Source organism: Vulpes lagopus, chromosome 17, assembly GCF_018345385.1.
Source record: "Vulpes lagopus strain Blue_001 chromosome 17, ASM1834538v1, whole genome shotgun sequence".
NCBI classification, from domain to species: domain Eukaryota; kingdom Metazoa; phylum Chordata; class Mammalia; order Carnivora; family Canidae; genus Vulpes; species Vulpes lagopus.
The window spans coordinates 24422124-24435390 of NC_054840.1; the positions used below are offsets into that span (position 1 = coordinate 24422124).

General features: G+C 34.7%; 1 protein-coding gene across 4 annotated transcripts in view; it reads right to left on the reverse strand.

The window, feature by feature from the left end:
* Window positions 1-13267, reverse strand: part of VPS8 (VPS8 subunit of CORVET complex) — a 249364-nt gene that overhangs the window by 159560 nt on the left and 76537 nt on the right. For all 4 annotated transcript variants that reach the window (XM_041731695.1, XM_041731696.1, XM_041731694.1 and 1 more), the window contains one exon: window positions 6473-6519. In XM_041731695.1, coding sequence (XP_041587629.1) covers window positions 6473-6519 — 47 coding nt within the window. The remainder of the gene's footprint in view (window positions 1-6472; window positions 6520-13267) is intronic.

Sequence of the window (13267 nt, forward strand, 5' to 3'; positions counted from 1 at the left end):
CCTGTATGCAATCTCTCTCTCAAATAAATAAATAATTCTTTAAAAAAAATAACTGTGCTAATTCTATTTACCATTAGGACTATTTATTTATTACTAAATGTGTTATCTCTTTTTATGTGTACCATGTCATTTGAGAAAAAGTGGTAGCTGGTTCATCTGCAGGTTTGGTCTTTCATGACTAGTTCCACAAAGAGGTCAAGGAAGATTCTGGAAGGAACAGGATGGGGTCTCTGCCTCATCTGAAGTCCTGGAAGGGGAGAGATCCTAAGAGAACTGGCTACAAATGCAACAAAACCACATGCCATGTTTCAATAAACAGTATCTACAAAATCCTGGGAGGGAAATTTATATCCATTAATTTTTTTTTCTCATATCCACATATCTAATTTTTAGTTTTCGTCTCTGCTTCATATTTTTCCATGTTAGTTTCATTTTAATCAATAGTCCATCACATTTTTGTGATTATCAACTAGTAACCAAGTAAAAGAAACTAAGATTAATGAAACGTTACTGCAACAAAGATAAAGAATAACAAAGTAACTCTAATGAATATAAAGAAAATGTCCTATTTGCTAGCCCTTCCACTCTATAATGTGTTGTTAAAAACAATATGCTATGAAAGATGATCATATATTTTAGTTCAACACCAAAAGCCCTAGGGAGGAAAATTAAAGAGTGAAAAATTCAGTAAACAGCATAAAAGGTAAGGAGTGGTGGAAAGGGAGGTGGGTGGGGGGTGGGGGTGACTGGGTGACAGGCACTGAGGGGAGCACTTGATGGGATGAGCACTGGGTGTTATGCTGTATGTTGCCAAATTGAACTCCAATAAATAAATAAATATATACACACACACACACACACACACAGACACACACACACAGCATAAAAGGTGACAAGGCAGTCCTATTTAAAAAAAAAAACAAAAAACAAAAAAAAACCAGCATGTAATGCTGGTAAGATTAATGGCAAAACTATATGTTTCTTTCTTAACCAGTCAGAGCCTAAAAATAAAGAAGCAGGAAAAATAAAATTCAGCATCTCCTATTGGTATCCCTACTTTAAAAATAAAACAAAATTCAAAGACACGTTTTCATCATATTGGGAGAATATTTATTAGAACATCAAAGAAGAAGGAAGAAAGAAAAGTACATACCAAAAAAAAAAAAAAAAAAAGTGTTTAGCTCCTGTGTTTCTTTTTATATTTAGGAATTATACTCCAGGGTGCTGACTTTGTTTCCTGGAATTCCTAACTTTAAAACTGCTGTTTATCACTTCAAACTTAGCCACCCCGCAACCCGTATAACATAAAATCTATCCTGAGTAACAGAGAGACAAAGAGGTCTTCTTTCTACGTAACTTCACTTTACATTAATACTCATATTAAATACATTATTTGGGGTCTACCATTCATAACTTCAAATTGATAGAGACAACAGCCAAATTTACTTTGTGCATTATAAATTTTGCAATTTAAAAAATATGAAGACCTCAGCTTGATTGTAAGTACAAACCCAGAATGTCAGAAACAGAGCAAGAGCATCAATCCTTAATACTTCCCAGTCTTTACTACATATATAACTGAAGCCAAATAAATAAATCCCCTGTAAATATAAGTAGGAGTTAATATATTCAAAGTTGATTTGGGCTGCTCTCCTTATATATATAAAAGTAACGGCAAAGCTCAAATGAACTATAAGAAATTCTGTTCAAAATGTTCAATTTTCTGATATAAATACCTATATCACAGTTTATCACAGTTTATAAAGATTTCCTTTAAAAAGGCATGGCTTAATTGAGGTGATGGTTGCACAACACTATGAATATACCAAAAAATATTGAATTGTACATTTTTAAAAAAGGTAAATTTTACGGTATATGAATTATATTTCAATACAGCTGTTATAAAATTAAAAAGGCATGGCATCTTTTTCCCCCTAGCTTTGATGTTTAAAATATTAACATGCAATTATCAGCAAAACAATATCTAAAATATACAGTTTTCAACTATGCTTGATGATTAAGATCTTTCTGTTCCTCAAATAATAACATTGATGCTGAACAAGAATGAACAAACACGTTGGCTATCAAAAGACCACTTCAAATTCACTTTAGATTTAGCAGAAATATTTCTGGTTCAGATTTACATGTAATTCAAGTCATTTGAATGATGGCTTCTTTTTGGATATCTGCTTACAGTGATATAAGCTCAAAGTGGTCAAGATTATCTACACATAGCACCTATTTTGTTTTGTCTTATATGGCTTTATTGGGATATAAATCACAGACAGTAACAGCCTATTTTTAAACATTGTTCAAAATCAGGATTATAGTTCAATTAAACTCTGGACCTATTTTCAAAATAAATCGAAATAATGTCTACCACTGTATAGACAAAATAACAAATAAATGTCCTACAAAAAGCCTTAAGATGTATCTTTTGTCTAATACTAAAGAGAAAATATATACTACCAAATTGAAAGGAAATTGTAAAAGAAATCAAATTATGAAAATAAAAGTACAAGTCTTCAAACACAGAATTTCCTGTCACTTCTGATTTTAAACAATTCACAAAGACTATAAAACCAAATATTAACCAAAAAAGACGTCTATAACATGTTGGTCAGTATGCCCTACAGAGAACAAGAAATATGGTTCCTGCCACAGTAAAAGATTTTATACTATAAAAGAATTCTTGAGGATGCCTGGGTGGCTCAGCGGTTGAGTGCTTGCCTTTGGCCCAGGGCGTGATCCTGGAGTCCTGGGATCGAGTCCCATGGAGCCTGCTTCTCCCTCTGTGTCTCTACCTCTCTCTCTCTGTCTCTCATGAATAAATAAATAAAATATTTTTAAAAAATAAAAATAAATAAAAGAATTCTTAAGTATGACTGGGAATACATATGTACACTAGTTCAATTAATTACTGCTGGGTATGTGATACTATGAATTATGATACTGCAGTAACAGTGATCATAGTGTATGTCATGGTACTCAGTTAAAATCAATTCAACATATGTATTGTGTTTATAATTGGACTCACATAAGGAACAGTATGTGAGGGGCTCCTGGGTGGCTCAGTCAATGAAGTGTCTGCCTTCAGCTCAGGTCATAATCTCAGGGTCCTGAGATCAAGCCCTACATGGGACTCCCTGCTCAGCAGGGAGCCTGCTTCTCCCTCCTTCCCTGCTTGTGCTCTATCTCTGTCTCTCTCTCTCAAATAACGAAAAGAGAAAAGAAACAGTATGTAAAAAGGGGTTGACTATAAAAACAATGTATTCTATCAGAAGATATTAATATAAAAAGCATGAGGGGGCCAGGACTGAGTGTCTAAGTGATGGCCCTAGAAGTGGAAGTTACCTGAATTTAGCTGAGTATTAGATTATGCTTTGTAAAGTTGTATTTGTGTTATACACAATTTAAGCATTCTTTAAAGCAATCTTAATGTCTCAGATATTTTGAAAAATTTGAAACCTAATATCAAAGAAAGGGAAATAAAGAAAGGGTCCAGCTTAGGAAGAAAGATATGATACAGGATTGAAGCTACATATATCTTACAATCCTCCATTTCAATTTGTCCTAGGGAATTGAGCACTTTTAACTTGTCTATGGAAGTCTAAGAAAAAATTATGGAAACTATACCATTTGAGAGTGAGCACACTGAACTATTTGAAGTATACATAGAATTTTCCTATCTTATCTATCTTTAATCATTGCATGTTTGGAATGGAAGGAGACCTAGACATGAACTGATCAACTGGCCTATTTGACCCTATATATGGGATCTTTCTGATGAAAAAGAAAAGCCAAGATGGTGACAAGTAAGCAAGCATAAAACACAATCTAAAACACAAAAGGTAACATGTGATCCAATAACAATTCTTACATTGCTGGGTATTCTGCTCTGTCCCTTCTGCCCTTACTGGAACCTTGAGAGCAGAAAAAGTAGGGGAAAGAGAGTAAGAACACACCCTGCTGGACTACTCCCAAGCAGAAGCAGGTTCTAGTACAATCTGGTCTTCAGCTTTTGAAGTTTTTTGTTGTTGTTGTTTTCATTCATTTGAGAGAGAGGGAGAGAGAGAGAAAGAGCACGAGCAGGGCAAAGGGGCAGAGGGAGAGGGAGAAGACAGTCGACTCCCACTGAGCAGGGAGCCCAACCCAGAGCTCGATCCCAAGACCCTGAGATCATAACTTGGGCCAAAGGCAGATGCTTTACTAGCTAAGCCACCCAGGGGCCTTGGTCTTCAGCCTTTGGAAATAGAGGAATCCAGAGAGAAGGAAGTCATACTATGGGTTCAGGAAAATATCCATGCCCTGGATCTAGTCATGTATGAGTGGGAGGAAGGAAAGAGAGGGAAGAGCTGGGAAAAGAACCCATGAGATCTTCCTTCCCGTTGGAGGTCAGGAATATACTGTAACTGCTGATATTTCTTTCTGAGATCTCCAAAAACAAATATTGTATTTGTTTCTGACAAGCCCAGAAAAAAAAATATGGTAAGGAGTCAGGAAAATTTAATGGAAAGAAAGAAGTTGGTAAAAACAAAGAAATAATAAATAGATCCTAATTTGGTAAAAATCTAGGCCAGATCTCATGTTCTAGGTTATATACTATAATTTAATGAAGTAATTACTGCATTCTGTAATTACTGCATTACAGCCAGTCCATAGATTACATAAAGTTGGAAATATTTCCTTTTCAAGTCATATAAAAAAGAAATGCTTCTCTTTCAGAAAACTTTGGAAATAACATAAAATGTTTCTGAAAAAAAAAAAACCTACTTTTTAATTTTCCCCTATATAATCTAGCATCTTACAATTACTAGGACCATTTAAACCTTACATCACTGTGAGAGTAGTATTCACATATTCAAGATAATGACCATAAGTCACCCTGCCAACGACAAGGCAGAATTATTTCATTAATTCAACCATCAGGTACTGGATAGTTACTTTATGCCATTCTAGGTGGAAACTATCCGTTTTATAAAGATATGCCTTCTTGCTTGAGGTAAAAGTCAGTATTAGGTACTTCATTCTACCTTACAATTATGTCAACTTGAAATATGGGTTGTTTCCAGTACTTTTAGTATTAGGAACATCTCTACATCTCAAATTCCTCATCTGAAAATGAGGAAAACATTACCTTACACTACAATTATGAGGCTTAAATAAAATATGTAAAACTGATCCATAAACTATTGAGCAGCTTTAAAAAATAAAAGATAAATAACAAAGATGGGAATATGAAAAGTGGCATCAAGAGAAAACCAAGTTTTAAAAAACTATCATGGCTCTTAGTTTTCTAGAAAACTGTAATTAGTTATACAATTCACTGTCCATTAGCTAAAAGTGAACTAGCTGTTCTAGAGATGCAAAAATATTTCTGGTAGTATGCCTGAGGGAAATTTTTCCCTTAGGCCCCATAGAGAAGAAAATGTGTGACACAAAGCAATGTTTTCAATAGTATCCAACCATAACACAACACACTTTAACTGGGTAATTACATATAATACTGTATAGCTAAAACATTGGAATAAACTTAAGTAAATAGAAGCCAAAGTTCTTCATGACTTAATGGTCTGAAATAGCAAATAACTGCCCTCTTGATAACATTCACTGATACTTTCAAAGTATGATCCAATGTTTTATGATTCAGGCTACCTAAATACAAATTCATGAGTCAGCACAGCACTATACAGGGTTTTAGCAGTATCTGCACTGGATCCTCACAGTTGTTGTCTACCACTCAGAAACAAGCTAGTAGTCAAGTGCAAGAACTCAGGAGGAGCCAAATAGCCTGTACAGGAATCCCATCTTTGGTCCTCAAAAGAAGTGTGAGGTAGCTTTGGCAAGCTCTTTAATGGCTTTCTGCCTCTAGAACCTCTTATGTAAAATGAAGAGGATAATAATACTTACCTCAATGTCATAAAAATTAGATAAATTAACGCAAAGGGCCTACCTGGCATGAGGGGAGCTATTAAGTGTAAAAAAACTGAACTAGTGAAAATTGGTTTATATAGTTACTATTTAAACCAAGAAGGCCAAATTAAAAGTTTATTTATACTGCTGTCTTTTCAACAAAAGGCTCTAAAAGCCAATACCAGAAGCACTCTGAATTTTGCCCTTTTTTGTGTGGCATGTAATACTGTGTTTTAGTGACAGTTCATAAAAGAGGATATATATACAGGATATGAATCATAAACTTTTACTTTTAAGATCTTTTAGTAGGATTGCTCTTTTGTTATCTATGTTTACCTCCACTATCTGGCCATACAAACACAAGATGATAGAGCCACAGCATTTATTTTAGAAAAGTTAGTTTTACTAGGTAAATGGGCTGAAAATTGTTAATCAAACTTCTGTAAATTAAACTTTCTTTAAAAATATCCAAATTCAAGACTTCATAACAGTAAATTACAATATAAGCAAGAGGCAATCTGGGTTCAAAATAATTAATCTGACAGGCATGTATACTTACTTTCGTTGCAACAGCAGGCAGTAATCAACTATGACAGGTACCATGTCCTGAAGAGAAACCATAAAGAAAGCATCAGCACTACACCTTTGTCCCATAGACCCCTGGTTAGACATAATCAAAGTGGTTTGTTTAAGACACTGGTAAATTATTGGGAGAATATAATTTTATACCATACTTTTGGTTAAGTAATTTGGTGCAATGTGTCAAAAGTCTCAAAAATGTAAAAACACTTTTACCCAGAATTCCCAGTAATTCTATCTGGAAATTTACCTAAATACATTGAAGAAAAAAAACTGTTTAATGCATTAAGATATTTGCTGCAGCTCTATAACAGAAGCCGCAGAAGAGGGAGGAAAGGAAGAAATTGGAATTAAATATATAACATGGGAATACTGTTAATTAAATTTAAATAAAATATTGTGTAGATATAAAATGTATTATGTAGATATTACAAATTTACAAAGAGTTTACAAAAACATAACATACTTTGGGTGAAAAATACGTATTTTTCAACCTTCTAAAGAAAATTTGCAAAGGAAAAGAAAAAAAAATGAGGAAAATACATCAAATTGATAATAGAATACAGTTGGTCCTGTTGGTGGCTCAGGTGATTAAGGTTGTCCATATTTTGTCACAACCCTCCAAACCAGCTATTTTGAGGTTGATTTAACTTCCCAGTTTCATAACATTTTGATTGCTTTAAATTTATCTTGTAGACTTGTATATCATGTGAATGGCAACCCATAATTTTGGCCTTTTTCATGAGAAACAGTTTGAGGGCTAAACAGAAGCTTATTATTACTGGAAACTGTCAAGTAACCAAGCATTAGATTTCAGTAGTACTCTTTTTCTGCTGGCTGCAGGGAAATGATTTCCTTAAAAAAAAAAAATTAAAATCTAGAAGGCCTAGGTTCCAGGCAGAAAAAAAAATCCCACCAGGGGAGAAGGTACTATATGAAGAAGAGAATACTACATGCTAACACTTGTTTGACAAAACAAATAAAACCAAGGAAACATTATTTGAGAGAGGTATCAGAAGGACCTACAAACCTGAAAGGATTATGGGGTTATACCTGACCCATCTAATCTACTTCCTTTAGTCATCAATATTCCTTACAACAAGATTTAAAATCTTATTTAGATTCTTCAAAAACAGGAACTAAAATAATTGAGAAGTGTTAGATCATGTTTAAATCCTGTGAAAAATGTTAGAGCTATGGCAAGTGTCAACCCTGTATGAGAATATAGTGGGCCAGAGAATCTGGAGGGCAAAAAATCTCCCTAGAAATGTTGGGGAAAAATTTAATAAACATTCCTTACAATACACAGCTGAGTTCCTAAGAAAATAAGGGCAATACTCAAAGAGTCTAAAAATGAAAAGGAAACTGAAAACCAAAGCAGTAAGCCCTAAGCTGTCACTGAGACTATCTTACATATTTGTTGGTCACATTAAGAGCTTGGGTTTTAAAAAAAAAAAAAAAAAAAAAAGAGCTTGGGTTTTAATGCCAGAAAGAAGCTAAGACCTTAAGCCACATAATCCCTTGCAACATAAGGGATTGAAGCAAAGATCTTCCTAAAACCAGGAGTCTTGAAAAGCTGCATCCTCAGTGAAAGGAAAAGAGGGAGGGAAATCTGTCTATAAGCATAGGAAGATGACAAGAAAGACTGTCTCAGCCTGGACTCAGCAGGGGTAAATGTATACTCTATAAGAATCTATAATCTATATGCTGCTTGTAGGTGGATTTGAGACTTGAAATTCCACCATCTCCTTAGGATAGGAAAAATCAAGCCAAGAAATTAACATCTTAAAAGATGATTCTGAAAAAAAAGACTCCTGGGGCATTTGAAAGAAGGAAATTCAAAATTTCTCTGGAGACAGTACTTAACACAGGCAAAGTAAGTTCTAATGATAAAGCCCTTCTGAAGATGTACTCAAAACAAAAAATTTTAAAGCACTGCACAAAATAATTCACCATGAGTAAACATCAACAGAAACTACAAATAGGGACGCCTGGGTGACTCAGCGGTTGGGCACCTGCCTTTGGCTCAGGTTGTGATCCCCAGATCCGGGATCGGGTCCCACGTTGGGCTCCCTGCATGGAGCCTGCTTCTCCCTCTGCCTGTGTCTCTACCTCTCCTCTCAATCTGTGTCTCTCATGAATGAATGAATGAATAAATGAATAAATAAATAAATAAATGAAACTACATATAGAGGTAGACTCCTAAACCTTCAAGTATTATGAGAAACTATTAAATATGTTTAAAATATTAAATGCAAAAATTAAAGAACTGCTTGGCCTAGTACTAAGTATTAAGGATACACTTACTAGAGAGATTTACGGAGAGTGAAATCATCAGATTCATACATTTAGGACAGATCACTCTGGTGATTTTATGATGGGATGATCTGAAAAAACCAAGACTGAAGGTAGAAGGCTATCATAGCAGTCGAAATGGGAACTAAACTACGATAGTGATAGTAGACCTAAAAAACAGCAGGCAGAATTAAGAGATATTTATAAAGTAAAACTAGAGTTTGGTGACTGATTGGTTTGGGTTGGAAGGCATGGGAAGGAGTCTATGATAACTCCTAAGTTTCTAGCTTAAGTGACAGCTGAGTGAAGATGCCACAAAATGAGATAAGGAATATACGCAGAAGTGTTAGAAGAAAGAAGCTAGGTGCAGTATGGACTATGGTAGATTTGAGGAATATCTTTACTTAAATGTTGAATAATAAGAAATTGAGTAATCTGAAACATCTGGATTAGAATTATAGATTTCTAGGGGCGCCTGGCTGGCTCCATCAAGAGCATATGACTTTTGATCTCAGGGTTGTGAGTTCGAGCCCCATTCTGGTGCTAGAGACTACTTAAAAAAAAAATTATAGATTTCTAAGCCATGAGAGGAAACAATGTCCATGAATAAACTTGTCCAGGGATGATAATGGAGCTAGAAACCAATGGACAATGAACTAAGTCCTAAGACTAATAGTTATAATATGGTCAAATGACAGAAACAAAATTCAACTCAAGAACAATCACAAAGGTAAAAAAAAAAAAAAAATCAGAAGGGCACAGAGTCACAGATGTCTACAGGATACAGAACTTCAAAAAGGAAAGATGATCATCACTGTTTAATACAGAAATAGGGATGGATAAAACCTGAAAAGTGTTTATTGGATTCAGAAATGCAGATATCATTGCTATCTTTAATAAGAGGGTGTTTTATCTTACTGATTAAGTAGTAAGTACAATGATAAGTGACACCCAGCCTGCAGAGAACCAAGCGGTGAATGAAGTATTTGGTGGTGTGTGAGGTGAAAGGAGGTAAGGAAAGGAGGTATGAGGAGGAGGAAAGAAAGAGGACAAGGGAGGAAGGAAGAGGAAAAAAAAAGAGAAAACATCAATATATGTATAGCTGGAATCCCTGAATAATAAAACTCCAATAGTGCAATAGAAACAATTCAAGACACAATTCAAGAAAACTTTCCTGAAATTAAAGAGAGAGAGAGAGACACACACACAGAGAGAGAGAGAGACTGAGACTTAAATCCTGATACTGAAAAAACACATCTTATGCTGGGGGAAAAATGGCCTAGATTAGTTACATTGAGATTCAGTGCAGTCAAGTTACTGGATTCCAACAAGTAAAGAAACAGCCAGAAGAAATGATCAATCAATTATGAGAGGGGGGAAACATCTATCTAGCCTAGGATTTCCCCTACAGTGGTATTCAATGTCAGAATGTCACAGAGAAGTCAGTATCTTCAAGATCCTTAAGGAAAGCCAAAATGGTTTTCAATATAAAAGCTAGAGTCCACCAATTTGAAGATTTAACAACTCAAAGAATATTGTTTTCCTGAAACTTTCTTCATGAAACAGCTTCAGCAACCAAGAAATGGCTGGTGAGACTTCAGCAAAAGCACTGATGATTAAGCATGAACTGCATTTAACAGCTAAAGTAAAACAAATTATATCCTTTGATGATGAGTAAAAGATTTATATTAAGGCAAACTGGAAAGAGAAAGTAAAGAAGGAAGGAGGTAGAAAAGATCCACTGGCTTCATCTGTGAGATGGCAGTCAAAAGATATCTTTTAAAGCTCATGAGTAAAATTGGAATTAAAAACTTGTTTTAACAGTATAAAAGCAAATACTGGGATAATGGTTAAAATGTGTAATGAAGGAGGGCTTGAGGTGAAAGGAGGAAGGAAAGATATGCTAGTTTTCATCACTGTAAGGAACAATGGTCAAACAGAAGATCAAGGGAACTATACCTTTAGCTATAATCCTAAAGGTAATCATTGGAATACAATACATATTCCCAAATATCAGAAATATATGCACAAATAAAAAAGTAGTGAAAAGTGTCCTTAAAAATATAAAATAAAATATATATTTGGCTTACCTCACTTAAGATTTTCAGAATAAAATCTGAAAAAAGCAAAACTCTGAAATCTCAAAAAAGCAACCTCCCAGCTCTATGGAGAAAGCAAATAAATACAAATACAAAGTGATCCAGAAAGACTGAAAAATTAAAGGATAGGCCAAAGTATACGGTGCAAAGAAAAAAATCACAGGATGTGATCTATCAGATAAAGTAAAATCCAGGCTAAAAGGGCAATTACATGAATAAATAAATCATTATGAAGATAAACTTCTTTCTACAAGCTAAATTACTATACAGTACATACTAAGTTATCAATGCTAACATTCATAAAATACAAGATGGAAGGGAAAACAAGGAAAAGAGCACAATCCAAAAGGCACTTTACTTCTCACAGTCCATGAGAAATAAGGTGGAAAACAATGAGTAAGGGTTTAGAAGATGTATAAAAAATTGATAATAAACTATTCTCTGTGAAAACACACAAAGCACTATATTTCAAATGTTCATTGAACACTAATCAAAACTGACCATATACTGGGCCACAAAAAAAAAATCTAAATAAACTTCAAAAGGTAGAATTAGTACACACATTATCTGATGATACAATAAAACCAGAAAGTAATCAACTATCAGAAAATAAGATGCTTTTTTATTTTTTATTTAAAAAAAATTTTTTTTAAGATTTTATTTATTTATTCATGAGAGACACAGAAAGAGGCAGAGACACAGGCAGAGGGAGAAGCAGGCTCCATACTGGGAGCCTGACGTGGGACTCGATCCTGGGTCTCCAGGATCACGCCCTGGGCTGCAGGCAGCACTAAACCGCTGTGCCACCGGGGCTGCCCCAAGATGCTTTTTTAAACCTTCTCTAAAAACACTTCAAAGAATGAATACTAAAGTTGAAGATTATATATAAAAACAATAATGAAAGTGATACATATTGAATTGATAGCCTTAAATAAATCTGCAAATTGACATTTTTAGAACACTCCATCCAACAGCATCAAAATATACATTTTTCTCAAGTACACAGAACATTTACTAAGATAGATGATGTATTTTGGCCATAAAACAAGTTTCAAATTTAAAAAAATTCAAGTCATACAAACTATGTTCTCTGACCACAATAGAATTAATTTAGAAATTAGCCAAATAATGACAAGATGACATCACTATAGATTCTCTAGACATAAAAAGGGTAATTAAAATGTCACAAGTGGGATCCCTGGGTGGCGCAGCGGTTTGGCGCCTGCCTTTGGCCCAGGGCGCGATCCTGGATACCCGGGATCGAATCCCACGTCGGGCTCCCGGTGCATGGAGCCTGCTTCTCCCTCTGCCTGTGTCTCTGCCTCTCTCTCTCTCTCTCTCTCTCTGTGACTATCATAAATAAATAAAAAAAAATAAAAATAAAAAATAAAATAAAATGTCACAAGCAACTTTTTCCCAGTATGTCTGACAACTTACACGAAATGGCCAAACTTCTTTAAAGATAGAAAATAAAGATCCCTATTCAAGAAGAAATACATAAGGATCCCTGGGTGGCTCAGTGGTTTGGCACTGCCTTCGGCCCAGGGCGTGATCCTGGAGTTCCGGGATCGAGTCCTGTGTCGGGCTCCCTGCATGGAGCCTGCTTCTCCCTCTGCCTGTGTCTCTGCTTTTCTGTGTCTCTCTCATGAATAAATAAATAAAAATTAAAAAAAAAAAAAGAATACATAACCTCCTAAAAATTTATACTGGTAGTTAAAAACCTTCCTACAAAGAAAAGTCAAAGCCTTGATACTTTCCATGGTGAATTCTATTAAATATTTAAGGCAGAAACAATACCAATTCTACACAAACTCTTCCATAAAGTTGAAAGACAGGGAGTATTTCACAAATAATTCTATGAGGCCAGGATTACACCAAGACCAAAATTACACAAAGACATTATAAGAAAGCAACAGAACATCATTTCTCATGAACATAGATGTCCTTATAAAAGAAGAGGATACATCATAACCACATGACTTTATCCCAAGTGCCAGATTGATTTAACATTCAAAAAATATATATAATCTACCATATTAACAAATGAAAAAAGAAAAACTATATGATCACCTCTATAGATACAGAAAAACAATTTGACAAAAGTCAATAGCATTCATTCCTGTAAATGAAAGAATCTTAGGAAATTAAGAATAGAAATTCCTTAAGCCGATAATGGGCATCTTCGCAAAAACTATAGCTAGCATCAAACTTGTAAATCAAAGACTGATGCTTTCCCACTAAAACTGAAACAAGACAAGGATGTCAACAATCAGAATTTCTATTCAGCATCATACTGGAGGCCACACTAAAGCCAGTGCCACAAGGCCAGAAAGAAATAAGACATCCAGATTGGAAATGAAGAAATAGTTGTTTTTATTTGC